Source organism: Egretta garzetta, unplaced genomic scaffold, assembly GCF_000687185.1.
Source record: "Egretta garzetta isolate BGI_Z169 unplaced genomic scaffold, ASM68718v1 scaffold45, whole genome shotgun sequence".
NCBI lineage: Eukaryota > Metazoa > Chordata > Aves > Pelecaniformes > Ardeidae > Egretta > Egretta garzetta.
In genome coordinates, this window is record NW_009260028.1 from 6,187,141 (window position 1) to 6,213,614 (window position 26,474).

The 26,474-nt window shown below is 35.5% G+C and overlaps 1 protein-coding gene across 2 annotated transcripts in view; it reads right to left on the minus strand.

Annotated features, from left to right (window-relative positions):
- The window catches only part of LTN1 (listerin E3 ubiquitin protein ligase 1), a 31,459-nt gene extending 5,595 nt beyond the window's left edge, over positions 1-25,864 (minus strand). The window contains exons 1-25 of one of the 2 annotated variants that reach the window (XM_009640954.2): positions 25,664-25,864; positions 25,240-25,338; positions 23,414-23,644; positions 22,541-22,593; positions 21,924-22,104; positions 21,079-21,252; positions 19,824-20,014; positions 18,378-18,525; positions 17,254-18,027; positions 16,737-16,778; positions 15,571-15,763; positions 12,914-13,153; positions 11,768-11,921; positions 11,356-11,506; positions 10,436-10,637; positions 9,336-9,495; positions 9,057-9,161; positions 8,660-8,802; positions 6,769-6,904; positions 5,710-5,854; positions 3,626-3,839; positions 3,103-3,340; positions 2,140-2,214; positions 1,036-1,222; positions 418-589 (exon numbers count right to left, since the gene is read on the minus strand). In XM_009640954.2, coding sequence (XP_009639249.1) covers positions 418-589; positions 1,036-1,222; positions 2,140-2,214; positions 3,103-3,340; positions 3,626-3,839; positions 5,710-5,854; positions 6,769-6,904; positions 8,660-8,802; positions 9,057-9,161; positions 9,336-9,495; positions 10,436-10,637; positions 11,356-11,506; positions 11,768-11,921; positions 12,914-13,153; positions 15,571-15,763; positions 16,737-16,778; positions 17,254-18,027; positions 18,378-18,525; positions 19,824-20,014; positions 21,079-21,252; positions 21,924-22,104; positions 22,541-22,593; positions 23,414-23,644; positions 25,240-25,338; positions 25,664-25,711 — 4,456 coding nt within the window. In that variant the 5' untranslated portion in view covers positions 25,712-25,864. The remainder of the gene's footprint in view (positions 1-417; positions 590-1,035; positions 1,223-2,139; positions 2,215-3,102; positions 3,341-3,625; positions 3,840-5,709; positions 5,855-6,768; positions 6,905-8,659; positions 8,803-9,056; positions 9,162-9,335; positions 9,496-10,435; positions 10,638-11,355; positions 11,507-11,767; positions 11,922-12,913; positions 13,154-15,570; positions 15,764-16,736; positions 16,779-17,253; positions 18,028-18,377; positions 18,526-19,823; positions 20,015-21,078; positions 21,253-21,923; positions 22,105-22,540; positions 22,594-23,413; positions 23,645-25,239; positions 25,339-25,663) is intronic. The other variant, XM_035896408.1, reaches the window with a different exon arrangement.
- Between the last annotated feature and the right edge of the window lie 610 nt (positions 25,865-26,474).

The window sequence follows — 26,474 nt, forward strand, 5'->3', positions numbered from 1 at the left end:
GCAACTGCATTGTGCATCACTTGTTTTATATATTCTGTATATTCTCTTACCATTATTATTATCATCACAATTGTTATTCTTCTCTCTTATTAAACTGTCTCTATCTCAACCCACTGGTCTTACTTCCTTTTCCCAATTCTCTCCCCCATCCCATTGAGGGAGGCGGGGGGGGAGTGAGCGAGCGGCTGTGTGATGCTTAGTTGCCAGCCGGGTTAAACCACAACACATTTCAACTTTGGTTAAGCTTCAGATGGGGAATGTTAGTCAAAGATTTTTAAATATATGTATGTATTTCTCTGTGTGATCTATTTTATAGGTAAGATTTTCTAAATACGTATTTAGAAAAGCATATTTAAAGGATATTTCAACTTCAGCAATATCAAAACTCTCAAATGCACAAGTACAATTTTTACTAACCTTTGACATCTAAATGAAGCTCTTCAGTAAAGAAGGTTTTTGTGTCCTTATTTGGAACTTCTGAAGTTGGCCCAGAAAAGACAGGGTTTTCAGGCATAAGCCTGAACAAGTGATAAAGCAGCTTATTCAAGCTTTTTGTTCTTCTAAGGTATTGTGAGTAGAGAACCCGCAGCTGAGAGTGTTCAAAACAAAACACAACACACACATGAAATACAGATGAGACTTAACAAATATAGCTTACTCTGTAAATAATACAAATATGTTCCTGCAGGAAGGAAAAGCAAGACTGTGATTCAGAACAAGTGTTTAGAAGAGTGATTTAGTTCTCTGCACCATTTTAAATGATTAGATCATAAAATGTAGCAAGCTTGTTTGAAAATGCCAGAAAGAATCAGCTGTTAATGAATCTTAATTCTTTATTACTCTAATATTACCATCCTGAACTACTGGAGTGCAGAAATCTAAGTCTATTGATGCTTTCAGAATTCCACTAATTCCACAAAAACAAGAGGTAGGAAGATACATAATTAAAAGAATAAAAAGGCTGGATGAAACTTCAAGATTCAAACCAAGCATGTTAAGAAATCCAGTTAAAAGGAAAAGACTCTCAACATATACCTGAGAAGAAGCTGCTTTGAAAAAAGCTAACGTTAACTTCCAAGTGAGAAGATATCCTAGAACAAGGCAGAACTCGTCGCTCAGGGGCTGAATAACTGCAAATTCTCCAACTGGGATGCATTCCAGGATGTTTTCTAGCAAGAGTTCTTGAGTGGCCAGGACAGACATAAGAGCCGCTGGAGGTGATCTATGGAAAAATGTTATCTGGCATAGTGAAGTCAAACCTTGAGCAGAGCTTTAACTGAATTTACATTCACAGCTTTCCTAGAAACCTGTTAGTAAAGCCAGGTATGTAGAACACAAAAGGGGCCTTTTATTACAGGAACATTTACTTTCAGATTCACACATCAGTGCTAGATTTTAAGATTTTAATTTTTTTTTTTCCTGAAACGGACAGTTGGCACTTTTACTTCTTGCAAGACGGATATAAACTGCATGCTGATCACTTAATCTGAAAGTGGTCTATGGCTGACCTGATTTAACCTGCATCATGGACAGCTGGTTTGCTTTCTTTCTTTCTTTGTCAAGTCACACCAACAAAGGAGCAACTGAACACTGGATCTCCTAACCACTGAATGTGCTGGGTTTGGGCTTTGGCACTGGATTAAAAAGCCTTTTGCAGCTCCATAGTAAAAAAAAGTATTAACCATTGGGCTGAGGTAATTTATTACTATTCTTTTAAATCAGTTACCATATTCTTTCTTCAAACTGGTGACTTTATCAGATTCAAGCTGTATAAAACACTCAGGTCAATTTTGGAGGTTTAAGAAACTGAATTTCCTGTGCAGCTGGACACATTCTGAATACAGCAGTCCAGTAAAAAGCTGTCAAGATTTTACAATATAGAGCATAAATGTTGCACTTACTCTAGTAACCGTACCTAGAAAACAATTGCAAAATAGTTTCCAGTCTCAGCACAAAGGCAGACTAAACCAATTATATTGAATATTTCCATTATTTATGACCCTACTGTCATAGCCATGCCATTTTTTGTCTTTTATCACCTCCTGACAGATGACTACTCTGCTGCAAATGTCAGCTTGTGTAACACATTTTAACAATACGGAAAACCATCATAAAAAAACATGAGGAAAAAATACATACAAAGCCGATTCCTCCTCTTCATCACCATAAGATTTGAGATCTTCATCATCAAATTTAGGCAATTCAGGCATTAATCTATAGAAATACGGAAAGGAAATCAGATTTAATTTTAACTACTTCAATGTATGTGATGCATAGTTCTTTGCTTATCAAAGTCAACATTAATGATAAGCAATAAAATAATGGCAAATAGTCCTTCATAACGACACAGAATCTTTAAGTGACATGTCACCATTGCAAAGTTGGTTCCTGAATGACTGCCAATGAGCATGTAGCTTTCCTCGTTTCTTTTCCAGACCTTTTATACTTCCTGAGTCATGCTAAAATAAACTTCTCTATCTCAGAATAAAGCTGCTGCAACTTTGTGCCTCAGTATAAGTGAAAGATAATGGTAGCCTCTTATGCTTAAGCCTTCTGCCTCACAACCTGCATTTTGAGGAGTCAAATGCACATGTTATTCTTCAAATTCTGTATTCTCTCTTTTGGTATTAGAGATATCAAAAAAGTTCACAAGAATACTACACATCTTTATTCACTTTCTTCATTTTTGTATCCAAACTAGTGAAAATAAAAAGTTCATACTATGTAGTGATACTGTCAGACTCGGATAAAACCTGGAACATTTCAGTTTACATTTTAGGATTCTCTAAATGTTAAAATAGGGGCTAAAAATAGCTTTATAGTTATGATACTGACATCTATGTAATTACGGTACAGAAAATAAAATTGTATCTTCATGTACTGCAGTAAAATTTCTCAGTATATTTTTAGTCTACTTTTACAATTACATTTAGCATTCGCGGCTTTATATAATGTTCTCTAATACAGAACACAAATGCCCAGTTAAGGATATTCTCTCAGAACATGACTTTGCTAAACACATCTATAAGTGCATGTTCTACAGCACATTTAAAAATAAAAGGCGAGGGGGGTGAGGGAAGTGAGAAATTTGTTGATTCTTACTTATACAACATATGGTAGACAGAAATCTGTACAGGTCTAGCCCGAAAAAGCAACAGTGGAGATAACGTATTTAGTAGAGTCTGGAGTTTATCTGGAAGATTTGTTTTCTGGCCTGCAACAAACTTCGCTGGCAATTTATGGTTTAACAGCTGGTCCTTTGAGATGTATGTTAGAGCTTTACCCAAAGATGTTAACACAGAGCTCTGAAAGGAGCCATCAGATGCATTTTTGTTTTCTCCTATTTAAAAGAGAGAAAGACAAGCTGTGATACAGAACGTATGGATATCATAAACAAGCATTACTAGAAACAACTCAGACTCTGCTTATCAGAATCCATTTAATCTTAAAAGTCACAATATTAAGTGCAATTACTTTACTAATTAGCATATAAGTGTTCAAAAAAGTGAGGCTTTATAAGCTATATTGACCTAATATTTCTATAAATTAAAAAATACAGCCCTTCAAGTTCTGTTTCAGAATAGCCCAACAGTTACCACTATTACCCTCCTTGCCATATACTTGCCTGTGACTTTCACCAACAAAGGTAACAGCAAATTGTGAATTCCTTCAGAAAAGAATTCTTTCCATTCACTGATTAAATTCACAGGAAGGTTTTCAGTAGTTTCAGGAGTTGCAGCTTCAAAGTAAGTGCTAAGGGCAGATGCCAAGTCACAACTGACACAAGCAAAAATCTGCACAAGCGGGACATGATAAAGCGAATGGTTTTCACTGGTTGTCTAGGAGGAAAAAAAAAAAAAAAAGAAAGGAATATTTCTTAACTATAAATTTGCTTTAAAATATCTGTTTCACATTCTTTGTCTATACCAGAAAGTGTAATTTCAAAGAAGACTCAATTGCAAGGACCATTTTAAAACTATTTGGGGGAAAAAGTAAAAGACTTTAAAAATATAATCAGTATTTTAGTAAGAACTGCTGAAAATCATTTCGAAGTCTCATCAACATTTAGAATCCTCAAATGCTTCCCTTATATGACCTTCTCTGTAATGACAGAAAGAAACTGCCACTAAGTGGATTCAAACAGAATTGTACGCAGTTGTAGCTTATCTGGAGTACTTGTGCAGCCAAGTGAGCCAAAATTGATACGTGCTCTCTTTTCTCTCCCAAATATAAAAGCCATACCAACATCATGCTTGTATTTCCAAACTGCAGAAGGAAATCAGCAACTTACTATTGTAAACTAGAAATTATTGAAGTGGTGATCGGGAGAATATTTCCTCACCCCCAACATAGCTCCTTCTTTTTAGTTTTATTCTTAGTAGTTTCCCCAAAAAAGGAGTATCATTAAATATTAAAAATATTCCCAAGCACTTAATCTATGCAACAAGTTTTTCATACAAGTTTGCTGTTTGGGTTGGGGTTTTTTTTGAAATTAAAAAAATATATTTTTGAGGGACATACAGCATAGGTAGGAAGATTAATCCTGAGACCAAGACAGGCCACATAGAAGTTTCCAGATGGCCCTTAAAAGTGTGTAGTGACAGAGGGTGCTATAACTATTAAAAAAAAAAAAAAAAAAAAAAAAAAGAACTAAAAAGCTAGAGGGTGAGAAATCCTGTATCTTTATTTGATTAATAAAGAAGTAGTCAGCTGTTCACTCTGTTTTCTAACAGCACTGGAATATAATTTTGATGTTTCATGTGATCATTTAGACATTGAAATGCAGATACTGCTTCTGATTCAGTTAATTTTTACGTGTCATGTTAGACTTTAGTCTTAAAGGGATATTATTTTTCTAACATAGAGACCTACAGCAGACACATTTCAAAATTATTTTTCTATTACCGATGCAATTACTAACCACTGTATTACTTCAAGGGGGTGGTTAATTTCAGCTCCATATGCAACAAGAAACAGAAGATACAGTATTGCTCATGCTTTTAAGCCACACATGACCTTGGTCAAAGTTCAATGAAAAAAGGATTTTGTGCAATTCTTTTTAACATTGTGTCAAATATTTGCTAAGCTGAGATAACTATGTGCCTGCCATATCCAGAGAATAATCTAAAAAGGTAAGTACATCAAAACTGGAGGTGGAACATTAGGCACCTATGCGGTAGATAAAGTTTATTTTCTTAGTTCTGCATTTCGACTAAGACGCTTTTTAAAATAAGTTATCTTTGAAATGCTGAGTACCCAGCTATTAATATTGACCATTGCTCTAAAGTACTAGAAAGTTAACATACACATTAGACGAAACAAAAAACTACTAAGACCACTGTGTTCTAAACTCTAAATAAGAACTATTAGGAGCACTTTGATTTCCATGCTTCTTGGCAACCCTCATGCACCTTCCTTCAAATTCAATTGCTATGTGGCACAGCTTCTACAATGTTTTACTGTATCATCCCGATACCCAGCTTTGCACTTTGTAAATAAATAGGTAAACTTTTAACATATAGCTTTCAAAGGTTTAGGATGAAATGTTGATCAGACAGCCCAGGAAGATTACAAAAATGTAGTTATCTCATAGCCTACGTTTTTAAACCCCCCCTCTCCCCTGCATCAGTCCAGTAGGTTCAGAGGGCATCAGGACGCTCCTATTAAAAGCTGCAATGCAACAGTTAGTAACAGTCTCTTTCATATTACCTCTAACCAAGCCAGCATGGAGCACATGATAAAGTCCCATTCATTATCAGCCAAAGGAGCTGTGGAATACTCCAGCAACAAGGGCAGGTAACGGATCACCTCTATGTTGAAACCAAGTAACTGAGCACTTGTTTCTTTCAGATTGCTGCAATAAAAACACAACTAAAAGCTTACATATCTTCATGTTGTAGACACAAGTATTTATATTCTTGCCTTCACTCCTCCTCTTAGGACAAATTAGTCTTGCACCAGGCTCTACCCTACGTGCTTTTGATACTCTGTCTTTCGAAGATAGAATATTACATTAGCTGCCAAGTCTAAGTCAGTCAGTCAACAGGTACAAAATAGTCTGTCAGAGCTACTTGCTCGTTTGCATGTTATACAGATTCCTAAAACTGTACAATTTACGTATTCACTCAAGTAATATACTTACATAAGCTATGAAATGTAGCAATTTTAACTAAAATCAGTGCAAGAAAAATAATCATTTGAGTTACTAATTTTAAAAATAAAATATAAGCCCTCAAATGTCCAAATAGTGTACATTATTTCAAGACTTTGTTGCCTGGATTTTTCTCACTATACTCAAGACAAATGAACCTCAGTATATTTTCACTACTTGCTGGAAGCTTTCCAAGTGACATTTTCAGGTTCAGAATTTTAAAAACCAGACACCGAAGTTTGGTATCCAAGTTTTCCTTTCTGCTACCTAAATAAGCAATCAGAATTCGGAACTAAATATCCACCAACACCTGGATAGCTGGTTGAATGCTTTTGGAAACAGTTGACATCTAGGTGCATTAGAAAAGCTCCCAGTTTCCCAGCCTTCCACCACCCAGGTAATTTTCTTCAGTATGAGTTACTAGATAAAGACAGGTGTATTAAACTGAGCAATCCAATTCTACAAAGGCTTAAAAACATAACACTGGAGCTCTGGATAGCAGTTGTAACTTACAAATTGATTTTGTCTGAGTTAATAATGACTCTGCATTTTTAAAAATCTTGTTATAGAAGTTAAAAAAAAAAAAAAAGGCAAATCATCTCAAAAGTTGCACCCACCAGCTAAAGAGAAAGCTGTCCTCATTATCATTTTTCCAAGATATTATGATTTTTAGTATTCCAGGTAGTAGGTGATCACAATCAATACTTCTATCATTCAAGCAGGAGTTCAAAATGGAAAGACACCCAAATGCTCCTATAATGTAATACAAATATCATACTCAATAGGTCTTAATTATCAAGACAAAGCAAACGTTTGAATGTGTGTCAACTGACTGGATCATTTTATTTGAACTTAAAACATTAACATCATAAGATAGTCTGGATAATACCTAAGCTTTCTTCTTTGAACACTTAATCCAGAGATGCCATTGTTAAATCAAAAATACTATATCCAACCCAAACTTAAAAGAAACCAAAACCAACCCTCAAACCAACCAAAAACTCCTATAAGATTAACTGTTGGTTTATATAATTAACAAAAAGGAAAAATACCTCCTAAGATTTAAATCTATTTGTGCTACTAAAGATGCAATATGCAAAGCAATAATTTGGGGAGACAATTACTTGTGAGTTGTGAATTCCAATATTATCGTAAAAGTGTTAATTTTTACTTTCAGAGTGAAGTACTACTGTTGCATTAGTACTGTGTTCCATTTTTAAGGAAAACTGCATGTATCTAGATTTGCCAGAGAACAAGAACATTTCTTACAAGCATAATGACAAAGAACTGAGTTAATTAAAGTACCATTTATGCACAGCAAAAACAAACAAGAAACCCACTTCACTTAAGCAGCAGTGCAATGTTTTACAAGAGCAACAAGAAACCAGCATTAAAAACAAGAGCACTCCACAGCAAGGGGGGAGTGAAGATTCTTTTTTCGCATTTTCTGTTTAAAGTTTCACAGCCACATTTGGTTGGTTCACCAGTTCACTCAGAAAGCCAGGAAAGCTTAACTAAATCTGAAGAGTTCGGGAAACTACCACAGTAGAAAGATTCAAGATTCCTCTCAATTGCTGCATGACACTAACACTGAAATTTTTCACACTTTGAGGACATCCATTTGAAGAACTCATCTGAAAACCCGAGGAAACTGCCAGGGGACAGATGTCCACCGTTTAAAGTCACCAAAGATAGTTTTTTCAGTTTAAGTAAGCATAGTCCTGTTTAAAAATACAAAATCAACTTTCAAGTTTTTATATAGACTGATCAATAAGAGCACATGCAAGCACAGTAGAATGCACAAAAGCAGTACTGAGGGGAAAAAAAAAAGTAAGTTCTTTCTTTTAAATGACATCTAACTGAAACATGTAGAAGGACTATGTGTGAGCCTTTCCAAAGAATTTTCTTGAAAAGCAGTAAGTTTGTGAAAATAGAAAGATTTTCTAAAGGATATCCAAAGTATTATTATAACACACCTAAGTCCCCTTTAAATAATTTTTCAAAAGCTGCTGAAAGTGTATGCACCGAAGTTCTGACTCAGCACATTATGTCCCATGCACTGGAAGGACTACTCAAAAATTATACATGAACTGTGAGAGAGGTCTTGCTAAAGCATCTGAAGATAATCATGACACTATCAGTTGACAACAGTAATATTTTTGCATGCTATGTAAAACCTAAAGGATTAATTGAAAACTTTGATGTTTACAGCTGTGTTTAAATCAGATAGACCAAACAAGAAGCACAGCAATATCAAAATTCTTTTAACAATATCAGCCTAAATCCTTTATTTCTAATTTTATACCAGGCAGTATAGCTTGTACTTCCTTAATAAGACAGAAAATTACTATGCCAAACAGTTTAGAAGAAATATGCAAACCAAGAAGACATTTCTTTCTAGGAAAACCAGTATTATTACAGTTCGCACATTTTATTCAAAACCAAACATTATTAAAAAATAACGTTCTTCAATTTCAATGAAGCGGACTGAGGTAAGAACATACTCACCATCAGTGCTGGAAAGCTCTGTCTGCGTGCATGTCATAAGTTTGGCCACACAGTGGAAGACAAGTTCTTTCTTTTCTTCCTCAATTAAAAAAGGTGATAGACACTGAAGTGTATGCAATCTGCCTTCTGTTAATGGCAGAAACCTATTTATACAAGCAAAACATCGAGAATGAAACAAATGCCAAAATTTAACTAGAAAACAAAATGCAAATCGGTTCATGATGATTTAATATGATGTAATTAAACCCCCACACTAAACTGAGCCTTCCTTTTACATACCATACACAGGTATTACCAAATTTTCAGTCTTCAGTTGTCATTCATCAGACTCAGTATCATTTAACATTATCAACATTTGCAACAAACTAAAAGATTATAGGCAGCAGTATTAAGGTACCCTTCTGTTGTCTTAAAAAGTTGTTTCGTCTCACAGGATACAGTGTTTTCCACATGAATCACTTTAGCCATGGTTAAGGACCAGAGTCTTCCATGTTCCTGTGATCTTCAAAGAAGAAGAAAGACCCCGGTTAATATATAGAAGATGCACAGTTCACAGCAAAAGCATTCAGATGCAGTTTGAATCAATACATAAAAGGAAATATGGTAGCACTTAATACTCTATACAGTGAAAATTATGAAGACAGATTTAAGGCTTGTTTTACTTGTTCTTACATACCTATCAAATATTGTTTGCTGAAGGCTACTTGTATTACTTAGTGTACTGAACTTCTCATACGTGATGTGCATTTCTTCTAGCATATGAAGATATTCCAGAAGCAGACAAGGAGGATTCTCCAATTCTTCAATCCACTGTAATGAGTACAACAGCTCTGCAACTAATTAAACAAAGGTTGTTGTTTACAAGCAACTGCTGAATATATTCATTGCATAAGCAAGAAGTTTCAGGTCAAGGTTTTGTTGGGGTTTTATTGGCTTCAATGCACTAAAAAGATGACACGTGCAATCTCAGGTGCTTCAGAGCATGAACTGGATATTTGCCATTGCATCATAAAATACAAGAGGGGAAAAGGCTAGAGTACTCTATTCTAGACGTTCAGGAAATTTTAAAGCAAATCAAGCATGAGAAGAACTCTTAACTCCTCTCTACTCTCTTTTTTTTCTTTTTTTTTTTTTTTAAATATTCATATTTCTTGCAGACAGCAATCAAGATCTAAGTCCAGAAAAAAAACAAATTAATTTGGTTAGTTAGTATGTGATTTCTTCATTAGCTTACAAACACCCACACTGAACAATTACACTTCTCATCATGGTGAGACTTTTGGAGATAGAATTGTTAATGTGATAATGCTGGCTCTAATTTGAGCATTCTGTAAATAAAAAGAAACAAGACTCCACCTGGTGGAATTAAGAAACTTGCTGCCTCAAGATATCTTTATATTCTGGCTAAACACTCAGGGCATTTATTTGATGGCATGGATAAAGTTCCCACTGCCCACTCATGCCAATGCACCATGTGTTTTGGCAATGAACAACTTTAAAGTTCATCGTAAGTTCAAACTTCTCCAAATTCAAAGTTCTGTTGAGATAGTATGTATATAATCACAAAAGGTCTAGAAATATAAACACTATACTTGTGCATACTTATACTTTTAAAGGAGAACTAAAGAAAAAAAAAACCCAAACAACAAAAGGTAAAAGGATGATTTCTCATAACCTATATACCAAACTTTAACTATTCATTTCTAGTTATCAATTCAGGTTAATTTGCAACTACTACAAAATCAAATTCCTTTAAGTTTTACCATTGTAACTTACTTATATTGTCGATTTTCTTTCTTTCAGCATCATCATTTCCATGGACTATACCATTTTCCAATACAAGTAGCACCATTTTACTTAATAAGGCTGAAGTACACAGATGGCCTGGAAGTTTAGTTGTGCCACACAGCCTGACACGTGATCCCAAAGGTTCACAATTCATACTAAGCCTTCCTTCCAAAAGAGGTTTGTGCATCCACTGTAATATGTGCATAAAAAGAGTATGAACAAATAATTGACATTTTAATGATGCACAGAAGAGCTATGAACTGTTTAACCTTGAAAATTCAGAATTACTAAAAAATAACCATGAAAGATACAAATTAACACCAAAAGCACAATGGTGAAGATGACCCATTCCAGCATATTAAAAAAACTAAACGCACAGCAGTAACTTGAAACTGCATTGCTGCCTCAGAAATAAACATGTATCTTTAGAACTCTTTATATTTTACAGGAAATACTAGGGTTACTGAAGGTTGGTTGTTAGACAGGGAATTTATGTCTTTCCCCACTCTCCAGTCTATATATGCCAGCATTTTATTGATAGTCAGCGTATCATGTTCCCCTGCAGATGTTGGTGTCTTTCACAAAATGAATCTCAGAAGAATAAAAACTAAGAACACTTGCATGATGTATATTCTGTCAGACAAAATTCCTAAATTGTGAAGTAAGCTGCTGGTGTTCCATGCAGAAAATTTCATAGATTTTTATTCTCTCCAGTAGCACTGAACAGAGCCATAAACATACAGATTCTGTCCTCTGTCATGGACAGAAGCTGAAAAGAACCTTTACACAGACATATACACATTCCTAACTGCAGTGCCATGTCAAAATAAAGAATGCTTATCACCCTAAAGGACGGAGACTTGAGGTGAGATTGACTACCACGTGCAAGTCCATTATCATTTTCATACCTCAGCAGATAGAGATTCGTGCAATTTCCCCCACTCGATTTTGTTTGGTGTGACATGCTCAAAATAAGCTCCCACAAGATATCCAGACTGTCCATCAGCTTCCGTAAGCTTAGACAACAAATCACTAACTGCAGAGATCAAAACCTGAAGGCTGAGAAAAGGAGAAAACGCTGCAAACAAGTATGGCACTATCCAGTGAAAACTTTTTTTTACATTAAAACAATGCTATATACATTGTATCAATGCTGTATTCATGCTATACCAATGGCATTTTAAGTTATGCTCTACCCACAGCTCTCACCTCTGACACGCTGAAAAAACTCTTGATGTCAATTAAAGACTAGTACAGCACTGATCTTAGTGTATTTTGGCGAACAACATATTACAAAGTGGACATATACATCACAATTACCTTTTAACATCCAAAGAGGAAGACTGAATTTGATTCTTGACCCACAGTGCAGATTTATGCAAAAAGGTACTCTGTTTCTGCGTAGTCCGAAGTTGACGCACAAGTGAATCTACACCGGACATCCAAGTGTGTTTTAATTTACATACAAGTAAATCTATTGGGGGGGGAGAAAAACCAAACAATAAACAGACAAGCAAAACCACCACAAACAGGCAAACTCAAATTACAACCTACAGCATACAGCAACAATCACATATCTAAAGGTCCTAGAGCAGGAAAAGAATCATCTTTTCTATGTGGTTACATGCAATAACTATCAAGGGCAAACATATAGGTTTCTTGTTGTAGAGCAATTTTAAATTAACTTTGACACACGGGTAATATTTTATTTGAGAATGAGTGATGTTCCTGTTTCCTACTACAATGTGTTCATATGGTTTTCAAAACCGCAGATCTTTTTAAAATACTCAAATACTGAACATTCACAACATCAATACTCATTTGCAAAGCAGCAGTGGTTTTCAGGTTAGTGTTCTCCTTCACTTTTATGACAACACTTCACCATTTCCTCCATTGTACTTATGTCAGTAAATGCATATACCAATTTATTACTCTCAAATTCTGCATTCAAAGAATATAAGTCAGGATCTCAGCCTGAAAAATGAGACACTGGTGGAGAGAGAAATCGGTCACAATTTGTCAGAGCAACTTGACCAATAGAAATTATTTCAGAATAAATACAAGTATCTTTAATGAAGCGATTGCACACATCTTTTCATAGGAACTCCTCATTGCAGAAAGAACAAAAAAAAACGCTAATTCTTTGTACTTCATAGACCTTAAATAATTTATGTAACACTCCACGAAGTGTGGTATATCACAGCTTCAAAGATAGCTGAAGCACAGGGATACTAACATCAAAAAAGTTTAAAATCCTTGTAAAGATGTACAGGACTTGTTGTTTAGTAGTAACTACTGGCACTGTAAATTAAAGCAGAGATTTTCATGTCAGTTACAGCTGCAAGTGCTCAATGTCTGTGAACTCAATATTCTATTACATACTTGAATCTGTTTTATAAAAAAGAAGAATTTAGATGTAATCATCAACTACAAAAAAGTTCAGTCAAAGTTCTTTTTCCAAGTTACCTGTTAAGTGCGTAACATCCTGCCTCTGGGCACACAACTGGAAGATGGTAAGCAGCAAGTCTTCTGAGGATGGCATCAGTAAACACCCTTTAACTGAGCTGAAAAAGCTTGAGGCTACATCACAGATGAAAGATACTGATGGTTCAGTATTTCCAGCTTCAGAAAGATCCTTGGCTTTAGACAGAGCTGCTTGAAGTTTATCAATAATCCTTTCAACAAAAGTTTCACCAATCAAAGATTCTGTTGGGGAGAGGAAAAAGACAGCATGCTTTGATTACTTGATAAACCTGATCATTCAAAGGCATCATGTTAATATGTACCAATTTGTCTTTTATTTACTAATTTTGAATGCAAAATAAACCTAAACTTTCTTTCTTATTCCCCAGTCATCAAGGATCACCTAGCCAAAGTTTCACATTGCCAAGTACATTTTCTCTAAACCAGCTGAAGCAGCTTAGACAAAAGGTATATAAAATAAAGCAAGTGCAGAGTGATCCCCTCTCAGCTTCTGGTAATCAACTGTGAGCCAGGGATTACACCTGGACCATTGCATATAATTAACCCAATCAGACCAATCTTCCATGAATATGCTTAGTCCTTTTCTCACTGGATTGAAATAGGCTAATCTCATTTATCCTCAAACTCCATAGCATCCTGTGGCAATGAGTTCCATTATTTATTTATGAACTGCATGAGGAAGTATACTTTTCTCTTTCCTCAAGCCCACTATCTAAACACCTGTAAGCAACCTCAGGCTCTTCCATTTAAAGAAACAATGGAAAAATTCTTCCTGTTTGCTTTTTCCACACAAATTATGATTTTATGGCTCTTTACCACAACCCCATCCCCAATCGCTTTCACTGCAAGCTGAAAAATTCTAGTCTGTTTTATTGCCTCCACAAGCACAGGCCACTGCATTTGCCTAACCACCCCTGCCATCTTTATTTGGGTGTATACTAATTCCATCACACCTTTTTTCAAAAGCATGTAGGTAAACAAGAATATTGCAGTGACCAAAACTACGGGCAGTATTCAAGATACTGACACACCAATGCTGTAATAATTTTCATTTGTTCTTCGTTCTTTTCACAGCAGCTCTTAATAACCCATATTCCTTTTTTATTGCTGAGTAACAACCTGCCACTTACAGGGAACCATCTCAATGACTCTTCTCTGAGTTTTAACAGCTCAGAGCCTATCATTGAACAGATACAGTTACAATTGTGTTCTTCCCATGTATACTTTTGATATTTATTGGTTTGGAAATTAATTTGCAATTATATCAATTAACCATTCAGTATCAGAACACACTGCTACAGCTCCCTGAAGTTTCAGTTTTGACTACTCTGAATAATTTATCATAAACAATTACCATCCTTTCACTATTTATCCTTTTTTCCCTTTAATTCCTATCATCTGACAGGTTACTGATCCATGAAAGGCCCTTCCATTTACTCCATGACAGTTAACCCTGAGAAACTTGGATGAGAGATCTCATTAAAAATCTTTTTGAAAATCCACATACTCTATTTTGGCCTAAATCACCAAGTCAAGAAGAACCATAGTTCCTGAAGGTCTCTTGGACTTCATCCAACATGCATTAAAAAACAGGTCACACAGCACCCAGCACAAAAAGAATACCTGAGCTCAGCCATACCTTCAGCTCTAGAGCCAAAAGGTGGAGTCACTGGACAACCAGCCCTAGGACACCACTGACTCACAAGTGAGCCAGCTTGTTGAACTCTCCCTGGAGAGTGGGAACAGGTTTTCCTGATGCTCCTCTACATCAGAAGTTCACGTAACAGAAATAACAATCTTACAACACCTTCAGGATGCACTATCTATGAACATCCACTACAGTCAACTTGTGTGCATCTTTGAAACTTGAAAGTACCACAAATGTGCCCAGCATTCAAATAAACTGGAGTATGTTACCTCAGGGATCAAAGCAAATCCTGGGTTTAACAAAACCCAAATGAAAAGTTTACATGGAAAACATCAAAAAACTTGAACTCCACTAGAAGTCTGTATCACAGATACCACAAAACACAAGGAAGAAATTAAATAGGATGTTATTAATAAAAAATAGATTACATATACAGCGTTAAGTGCACACACACAGTTTTTAAAATACACAAATCTAACTGAAAATGGCTCAAAGCAATTCATAGGTCCTGTAACAAGGCATTACCAACACATGCACAGGTCCATAGCCGTTGATTTTTGATATTCTAGTTTTGAAGGTAAATTTAAGATGATATAGTTTAAAAATTAATACTATTTTACAGCACATCAGCTAATAAATCAAGCTTACTTAAATTTTCCTCAAGTTTTCCAGACTTGCAAGTCTGAATCTGTTCTTTAAACACTGACTTCTGTTTAGCAATGCAGACCAAAGAAATGGCAATGTTGCTGCTGCTGCAAGTTAGTGTTTAAAAAATTAAACTGGACATGGTTAATTGGCTCAGGTAAAAAACCTCAACCAAAAAACCAACAAGAAAAAAAAAAACCCAAACAAAAAACCAAACAAAAAACCCAGAAGAAAGCCTAGATGTTATAAATTAAGTGTTCTGGAAGATCTCAAATTCCTTTCAGTCTTCTACAAAGCGTAAGCGCAGTATTTACTCTTCACAAACTCCAAGAATAAATATGCTTACCATTTTTAATGTGTTGCGACAACACTAAGCTCAGGAGGGTCCACCTTTCTGAAGAGGATGATTCTGATGAGGCTGCTATAGGTTTTAAACCCAGGTGACACAGATCATCTGCCAGCATTACCAGTCTTTCTCCAAGTGTATCTCCTTTCAGCCAGTCAGAGACTAAGGAAAGTTTTGTTGTGCTTGAGCATGCCTGAATCACAAGAAAGTAATTCTAATAGTCTTTTGAGGGTATTAACTTTTATTACTAACTAAGCACAAGATCAGTATGTCAAACCTGCACACACAGAGTGGGAGTCATATCATCTGTCATAAACATTAAGTCTCTAGGTGTTTACATCTGCAACAATCCCCCCAGCTTTCTTTTTGGTCAGAGACAGCAACTTATGACTTGGTCAGACCTCTACTTTAGAGTGAAGCAAGTCGCCTTCTGAAAGCTCTTCTTTTTCCTTTTCTCCAACTATAAAGCCCAGGCAATGTCTACACTGGAGTTAGAAAGATAACTTTTGGATGACCAAGTTGGCTGAGATTAAACCTATTTACAACATAAAATCTATTTACAGCATCTGAATTTCTCTAAAAAGAAATGGAAGGTCACAAATCAGAAAAACATTATTTTGGTGATAAGCCATTGTAAGTTACAAAATCATAAAACCTGAGGATTCCTAAAATACACAGTATCTGTGTGGAAAGATATTATGGTCAACACACTGGACCGTAAATCAAGTGCTATGACCTCTTCGTCCAAAAATTTGTAATACGCTTCATATTTCATCCCAAGCAATCACTTAAATGTCAGCCTCTCAATATCCCATGTGAAAAAACTGTATACTACCTTTTCCTTGAAAGCACAATGTAAAGGTGATGATACAAATAATCATTTAAATGATTGGTCTCATACTCAACTCCATTCTCTCTAGCTTAGAAGGGATGACCAGAAAAATGCCCCTGGCTCGAAGAGCAAACTGGCCAGAAATAGAAGGGACAAAGATGCTTTTGTTTTGGTATCATAATTTCATTTCTAAGACTGTCCCCAGATTTAAATGCACTTAAAACACTCTGAAACTGTTACTAAAAGTCATTCAAACACTTTAACTCTCAAAGCTAACACCAGGGAAATATTCAAAACTATGCAAAACAAGAACAAAAAAAGTCTTAAGAGGTACCTTTTGAATTATCTGGAGAAAAATAATCCATTGCAAATCCATCTGAAAGAAAAACAAAATTCCACAATATTTAACAAATTCTTTGCTGAATAAGAAGCATTCAATACCATTTTAACTGTTTGGTTTTCAATTTCATTTTCTGTAGGGAATAAGGAGAAGTTGCTAAGTTTCAGTAACAAAGTTACTGATATTATTTTTGGCTTCAGAGTCTTTCTCCACCACACAGATCAATAAGGGACTGTATGTATAGGAAAGGTCATCAATGAGTAGTATAAAAGCAAGAACAGAGAAATTCTGATGTTACTTTTTTAATGGTTTATACCATATAGAACAGGACATATGTCATAACCTTTCACCCCAACACTGTCAACCTTTCCTAAATCTACCTTCCTTACCTTGAATTTGTTCATGTAGATTTTTCTTTCTACAGCCCCAAAACAAAATGATCAACCAACTACAGCCCACAAAGAGTAGTCACTTTGACAAAAACTAATAATAAAACGGACAAGAGTCATACCTTTGTTAAATCATCAAGAACAATTTTCCTTTCATCATTACTGTTGCAACAGTTAAGCACACTGTACAAAATATCAACCAGAAAATGGATGTCTTTCCTCCAGTCTTCTTTCAGCCAAGTTATTAAATTCATATACAGAAATTGTACAGATGGACTTTCATGATGAGCTTTAATTTCATTTTGGGATTCAGCCTGAGCAGAGCTTGTATCATTTCCCTGCTCCAAAAGTACTTGAAAAACTCTGTCTGAAGAAAAAGAGTTGAGCAGGGCAGAGAGAAATTTCAAATGTTGTTCTGACTTCTGTTCATTGACATACACGATACTCAGTTCAGCAAGGTTGCAGACTAAATCCTCTAAAGGTTCTTTCCTACACTGCAAGTCAGCCTGTATTTCAGAGTCACTATTTCTCACTTCTGTGAGTTTTCCATTCTCTGTGTTTCTTTCAGATTCATCCTCATCTGTAAATCTGATTTTTAGAGATTTTCTATTGTTTGGTTTTGTAGCACTCTTTGGATTCTGAAGAATTTCTAGCATACCAGATATGGCAAACAGTGATTTCTCATCAGCATCCAATGTATCAACATGAAGTACACACATTTTTAAAAGACGGTCCCAAAAATTTGACAACAGTTTCTGGAAAACTTCATCTGTGCCATCATCATTGGAGAGTTCTGCTTTAGCTTCCCAGGAGCTCAGCGTTTCTGCTATTTGATAAAATAATGGTCCGTTTTGTAACTTGGGCTCCCTGAGTACAGCATTGGTAAGAGGAATTAGCTATAAAGACAAAAAAATTATTAAAGAACAGTAATCCAACTAGATGATCATTTTATTCTTTATAATACCAGGAAATTCTATAATTTTGAAAAACATCCCAGAAGCAATTCCAAAACCATCAGAATTACTCATGCTTGAACACTTAATAAAAATACACAGGGTGGGGTGCACAGTAAAAGGAATGATTTTATAGGAAGGAAAAAATTTACTAAATTCAGTAAGATTATCTTTTCCATAAAATCTGGTGAAACTTTCAACAGAGAAGTAAATCCTCACAGAAACTTCTGTTTTTCTTAAACTTTGAATTCTTAAATGTACACACAACTAGATTAAGTATTTATAACAAATACCTGATCATATATAAGCATTTGATGAATTTGTCTTTGGTCATCTTCTTTGTCTATTTTCTGTAGTATGGCAAAGCGCAGGCATTCCATAAATGCAGTTATAATTGCTGAACTTTCTGAAGGGCTGGCTATTGCTCTCTCACTTGACAACCTATTGAAAGGCAACACCGGAGGGAGGGCACACTCAGTCATCTGTGCTTCTAAGAAAGCCAGTGTGCATGTAATGAATGTAACGAACCTATGCTGATCTTATCCAGACAACTCCAATATGAGAATATACAATAACAGAATCACTGATAGGAGTCAGATCAAAACAAATTCAATAGGACATATTTTAATAGTCAAAAAATAAATGCAGGTATTTAATACAACATATTAAAATAACTTTTTCATCTAGCTTTAGCATTCATAAAAAAAAATAAATCTATGTAAATTAAGGAACCATATCTAGTCAAGCATACTGCCTAATGTTTCAGGTGTTTGTCAAAACTCCTTTACAATTTTCTACACACACCAGAGAGGTTTAGAAGGTGTCACTTTCTGACAGTACAGAAAAAAGAAAAAAAATAAAACAAAAAGCTACCAAAAGACAGTTTCACTATAGCCAGTATGGGTCTAAACAACTGTGATTTGTTTGCTTTTTAAGGAAAATTTGACCACACAAATTACCATACAAATACGATAACCATTTTACTACTTCTAATAAAATTCTATACACTTTTCAAAACCAACCCATACATAACTCTCTTCTCCAAGAGCTCTGCTAATGGCCATGCCAACATCAATCAAGAATTGATTTTTGTTTAAATAGGTTATATTTTAGTCTTTCATACAATAACTTACATATGCTTTTGAGTATACAATGCACATGCATTATTTAAGTTAGATTTGCCAGAAAGTTGGGTTTGATATGTTTTAAAGGCAAAAAATGATAGCAGTTTCAAACCTTTAAAAATCAGTATCATGAGAATTAAAGTTCCTGCATATAGGAAATATCACCATCACAATGCTAATCCCAATAACCTCTGTAATAATTACATACTGGTGAGAAGAGCCTGGTAACTTCCAAAGACACTCAATTTTAAATTCATTTCCCATTTTAAAACTTACCATGGAATAAACACAAAGCTTTGACAAGGGAAGCTAAAAATGCTTTTGGTAAGGAAGATGCAATAAAAATCAAAAAGAAGGCTGGATGTTTAAGAAGACAGGGACAGCCACAAAGGACTGACTCCAGTTTTGGATATTTAGAAGTATTTTAAAAATATGATTTTCAAATATTATAGTGAAAACAGTCTTTTCTCAAATAAACAATTAACGCATATTTAAATATCCTCAAGGCAAATGGTATGTTACTTATCTTTCAATGCTTAAAGAATATTAGTTCTCCTATTTCCAAATGTAAGAGACTGATTTAAAAAAATAAATAAATAAATTTATGGTCCATACCCTTGAATTATAGAGCTGAAAAAAGTTCTGAAATATTCCAGTTTTGGTTCTGCAATGCCAGGAGGTACCTTGCTGATGAACGGCAAGAGATTTGGGTATATAATGGTAGCTAGTCCTCGTCCACCTTCCCGAAGCACTGTCCATAGCTTTGGTAGAACTCCCTTCTTGGCATTTACATGACTCCAACAATCCTACAGAAAGACATACACTTATTGTAAAGTAAACAGGAATATGTTGCCTACAAAGAACTCCCAAGACAGACATTTAATCTACCTCCCTATGTTGTAGCTGAAACGAGTTATTGCAAAATTTAAATTCACATGCCAGTATTTTTAAAAATCACTTTCTCCCTATTTCAGCTTGCGAATTTAAGAAGTTGATGTGATAAAAGTGTTTCTGAATTGTTTAAAATAAATGGCCCCTCCTTGTTAGCAAACTGCAATTAAAGGCTTCTCTTTAATAATGCTTTAAGGATGCTTCATAAAAATCATTATCGTAACTGGTCCTGTATTTAATTCTGAGTTCTTGTCAAGAATAAGCAACGATTTCAAAATCCTAACTTTAGAAGCATCACAAACTTCAAAACTCCCCTCAAAAATCTTCTGATTGTTACAAAATACCTTGGCACTTTCCCCCACACCCCAAAGATTTTGTCATCTGATCTGATTTATTATAGTTTCAGATACCCATATTTATAGCAAGCTGAACAAAGATATTTTTGCCCCATAAATTGTTACCGTTTATACCAGCAGTTACAAAATAGATCTGCAGCATTAAACCCTCAAAGCATCCCAGTCTGTGGCAACACCACTCATCCTGCTAATAAATTCAAAGCTGGTATTTCACTTAAAATTAAAAAAAAAAACCAACAAAGAAAAGAGTTATAGAAGCAAGCATTAAATTAGAAGGGGAAACAAACAAACCAAAAAAAATGCACTGCGGGTCATTTTTGTAACTGCCTTTAACCAAGAAAAAGGCTTTAAGCATTATTATTTTACTTATTAGTATTTTTAATCAAACGGATTCAGGTTAATTTAATTAACAACTCTGATTTTCAGACATGCTGGACACAATATATTTGAAAGTTACACTGAACCCCAAGGAGGAAGGAGCACATAGCATTGATAAATTCATGTTATGAATCATAAAGAAAACCCAGTCAAGCTGTTCTTCCTAGTTGTACAGAGAAAACAATGGCACTTGGTGAAAAGTTTAATTTGAGTAAAATGTCTGCCCCTTAGGTTTCCCACATTACCTCAATAGTGGCAAGAGCATAAAGTACAGCCTCCCAAAGAGCAGGACACACCACTGCATCGCTGTCATCAATGCTGAGAAGAACAGCAGGACAAACTCTTGGTGCTTCAGTTTTCACCAGCTCAGGCAGGTACTGGCAAAAAGCGGAAGCCAGCTCAAAGAAAGCTGAGCGAACCTGACACAGGCCACAGAAAAACAAAATTTTAGTCAAATGGCAACACTTTGCCACCTCATGTAGTTTATAACATTCCTTTTAAAATCACTCTAACTCACAATACGCGGTCCCCATACTTTATCACATCAGCAAAGGTTTAAATATTATTAAAGAAAAATAAATAAATTGATAAGCCTGCTTAATATTTTGAAGTAGTTTGTTTAGTGATAAAATGTTTATCAAAAATTTTACTTTAATATACTTCTCAAAAGGCATGTTTTCCCAAAACTACTTTAAAACTTTTTAACAAAATACTACCAGAATTAATTCATCACTTTATGCACTATTGGTCTTAGCAGACCAAAGACCAATGAAATGGCTTTAAAAAAATGAAAATCCAAAAGCACTAAGAACACATTCAGTAAACTGACACAGTTTGTATCTTTTACATGAATTTGAAAAGATTGCCAAGAAGATGATAATGATGACACAAATAACAAATTAGCCTATTGCGTAACTTTTAGACCAATATTGTCTATTTAAGGCCTAGAAATTTGAAGGCTGTTTCAAAGATAATTCAGCAAAGCACAAAGTTCATTCTTGTAGAATACAAGTAATTAATACTTGCTTAGGTTCAGTGTATTATCTTTAACTAAAAACAATCAAAATGAAGAAAAAATATAAAAAGTCACCTGTGGTACGCTGTGTTTGCTGTATTTCCAAAATTTATTTTGGGACAGAAGTGACATCAACTTTTCCTCCAATGACTGCATCTCTTTCTTTGGCAACATGCTAAGCAACTTTTTTAAAGCTAGCAAGGAACAGGTCAGAATCCGGAAAAATTTGGCTTCCCTTTCTTCCTCTGGTACAGTTCTCGGAAAACAAATGAAAAAAAATTGAAGTGAACCATAAATAAATCAGTAGGCTTCTCAAGGTCTTCTAAACTGTCTAAACCAAACTGTCTTCACTTTTTCTGTGTTTTTCTTTTGATTTCAGATGCCAGCAATGTAGATATGTAAACTTCCCATAGGCTCTAACGCTACCAAATTACATTATAAAGAAAGAGTTTCAAGTCATCTCATCTTCCGGCTACTTAAAAATGCTACTCCTAAAAGAGCTGAAACACAAATTAGGCAACTGATAACACTTTCAAAAGCATTTATACTTTAGTCCCAAAGAAAGTTGCTGGGATCTGAACTCAAATAACTATTCTGTCTCTTGAAACAAAACTAAATCCACTGCCTCCAGGGACAGAGAACCCGGTATACACCAAGACTTAAACCATATACATTAAAGCAGGCTAACATACTGAGGGTCACTGAGTGTATCAGGTGTTTCTTTCAGAAGGTGATCTTGAAGTACCTAGGGGGGAAAAAAAAATATATATATATACACATGAGAATCTAAAATTTATATGTGAGTAATATAGCCTACACATTATTCAAAAACAGCTCTACAATAAAACTTCACAACCTCCAAGTCAAACCTTTTAAACACATTTTACACAAGCTATTTAACAAGAACTTAATTTCAAACTGAACATAGTAGCTGTGGTACTGTTTGAATCAAGACTTCATAGGACTGCAACTTCCAAAGCGTTATGACAGCAGGCTTCTGGTAAAAAAGCGCCAAACTGAGACAAAACAAAATGCTTAACTTTGTGTATGATGGGCCAGCAATGCAAACTTTTACCTTTTTAAATTCAGTCAATTCAGTATCATATATGACTGGCAGAAGAGCGTTAACCTTGGTCAGAACGAAACTTGTAGAGGCTCTCTGAAGCACTGCTCAGCACTTTTTAATCCTCTACCACTGCAGCTAAACTACTCCAGCATCATTATTCTATCTGTCAGCAACATTATGTGATGCATCATTATGCATCATTACATAGAAATGCATACAAGAAAATTAGTTATGTGATGACTGAGCATCATTACATAGAAATGCATACAAGAAAATTAATTTCATTCCTCTGGTTCCAGTCACTCTAACCGCAAGTCAAAAAAATAGAGGATGTGTCTTTGCCTCAGTCTTCTCTTCACCTTAGCAGGAGCAAAGTTTCAGGTGAGAAAGAAATTTAACCACAAAGAATAGACGGGGGCAGGATGAGTTTTAAACTTATAATAAAAGTTGACATATACTCAACACAAAGCCTTAAAGAAATACATGGGTATAAACTCACATTAAGAATTTCATCCTTGCAGAATGCTAAGGCTTCAGGTTGTTTGCTTGACGGAAAAGCTTTTTCAAAAGCTACTTTTGCAGCAGAAGCAGCAGGGGAGTAAGTGTCACACTGAGCAATCAGCCAGTATCCCATGATACTTTTTAAGTAAGGAGCTAAGTGTTTCTTTACTTTAAGAATCAGTTGCTCAAAAGATTGCTGAGTTGCTTCTCGCACACGGCGATCATGATCCTGTTTAAAAAAAAAAAAAAAGAGAAAGGTTTATTGTTTTAAGAAATTTACCTTTGATGCTAGGTATTTCAAAGCACAAGTGATGACAAAAAAAAAAAGAGAGCTGTCTCTCAGTTCAGCCATTTTCACAATGAATTCTGCTATACAGATTTGAAAATACGCAACACTAACAACAAAAAAAGTCTTGTTATCCCTAGACAAGGGAAGAGTCCTAACTTAGCAGCATCATATTCCCAATGTGTTGTACAATCAAAATTGTAACCTTTTCCTGATACCCCTAACTAAAGTTTTATTTCCATTTTATACAAACATCTAACACAATGTCCTGGTTTAACTCCAGCCAGCAACTAAGCACCACACAGCCGTTCGCTCACTGTCCTCCCACACCCTAATGAGATGGGGGAGTAAATCAGTAAAAAAAAAAAAAAAGTAAAAACCTGGGGGTTGGATAAAGACAGTTTAATAGAACAGCAGAGAAAGAGAAAATAGTGGTAGTAATAATAACAATGATAGAATATACAGAACATACAAAACAAGTGATGCACAATGCAATTGCTCACCACCTGCCGACCAATGCCCAGCCCATCCCCGAGCAGTGATCGCTGCCCCCCTGGGCCAGCTCCCCCCAGTTCATATACTGAGCATGACACCATATGGTCTGGAATAGCCCTTTGGCTAGTTGGCGTCAGCTGTCCTGGCTGTGCCCCCTCCCAGCTTCTCGTGCACCTGGCAGAGCAGGGGAAGCTGAAAAGTCCTTGATGGGTATAAGCACTGCTCAGCAACAACTAAACCATCAGGGTGTTATCAACATTCTGCTACTACCGAATCCAAAACACAGCAGTATGCCAGCCTCTAGGTAACTCTATCGCAGCCAAAACCAGGACACAGAAAGACAAGAGGCAAGAGAAACAGGAAGCCTTGAAGACATTTTTCGGATTAAAATGGCCATAAGTCTACAAAAATTGTGCATCATTATCCGCTATTTGTGTATGAATTTACAACACCATGACTTTCTATGCTCTTGGCTCCTAAAAGAAATACTAGGAATTGCTCTAATGGATCAGAATAGCGATTAATTTTGTCCAGTATCACATTTCCAATAGCAGCCAGTCCAGATAGTTTCAAGATGTATTAAATATATCAGAAAATTATGGATTATCCGGCTACACATGGTCTTTTCATGTTTGGGTTTTTGTGTGGTTTAGTTTTTTTTAATGCTAAGTCTGGTCAGATATTAGTCCTAGATCAAAAAGATTTATAATTATGTTAAATGAGCATTATGTTCTCTTTAGCTGTTCTGGAATCAACATAAAAGAACTTTTAATGAGAAGAAATATCTTGGCATCTTTTCAACATAGAAGTCTAACAAACAGCTACCTCCGTCCAGCAAGCAGAGCCCAGGCATCAACAGTTCAAGATTCTACCCACTGCCAATACTGAGACACCTCCACAATAAAGAACACCACTTTTCTTCATGTTTTCCCTAGAACAAGTCAGTAACTCCAACAAAGTTAGATATACCAATAAAGACTGCCTTAGAGGTTTTCACAGGATGTATTCAGAGAAGTTTTCAATTTAGATACTTTAATACTTACTAGTGAGATTTTACAATAAATTCTTGGCCAGTAAGGAAGAACACCTTTAACAACTTCCGCTTCTCTTTCCTTGCACATTGTCCCAAACTCCTGCATAGCCTAAAATCAAGATATCAAGAGCATGATTTAACAAGTCAGATAGCTACGTTCTGTGATTTACCAGCTTCTACCAGACATTGCAACTCTCTTTTTCAAAAATTCATTTCCTGTAACTGAGCATCTGGAGAGTTAATTTTATGAATGCTCCATCAGCATTTGTGTAAGTGTCGTAAGTCCTCCAAGACACCTTCTGGATTGCAGTTCTAGCAAATTTATCAATATGAAATTAGTATTAGCTACCTTCAGATATTCCCCTCCCATCCTTAAGAAAAATGGATTGGTTTCCAACAACAAAAAAATTATGGGGGACAAAGGATACACGTACTTTTAGTTTTGTTGTGATATCCCTTTTAGAAAGTTTTCGCAACACCATTCGAAAATCAGCATCTACAAGGCTGTCTATTTCCTCTGCTCCTTGAACTGCAGGAACATATCCTAGATCACTCTGAGATGTTCCAAAGCCAATAAACCCAGGCACTGTTCCACGTTCTTTGGCGAGAAGCTCTGCAGCTCGGCCACTGCTAGAAGGCTGAGAAAAAACAGGGACAGAAGTCAGTTATCTGTGTCGGTCATTTTATTTTATTTTGCACGCATCACGCATTTGAAATAATGACCCTATTTATACTGTATTAATTCACCTTCTATTTAAAACAAAGTCTCACAAAAAAAGGCCACCCATGCTTTAAACATAGAAGTTTGACCTAGAAAATTACTCTTCTCTTTAGAATCAGCACTCCCTTCTCTCATAGTGATTTTAATCCATGAACACTTATGGAAAATTACATTGGTTTTATACCCATACAAAAAAAAAGTGTAACAGAACAGCCCTCCTGTAAATGAACAATTTATTAAGAAACCATCTGCCCTCCTTCACTACTTCTGCTTTTACTAGTTAGTCTCACGTTACTGCATATGGACCAATACAGGTCCCAAAGAATACTCTTCAGATCACCGGGAAAAATAAGAACAGACATGAAACAAAGGATTTAGAGGAATGGAGCAAAAGGGTACATATGTAACACAGTACGATACCGTCCCATCAGTATTACAGCGAGCGTTCTGGAGTTCAGCATCTCTTCTAGTTTGCCCCAGTTAAGGCAACAACTTGCTCATCGCGTCAGTGGCTCACGTTTACG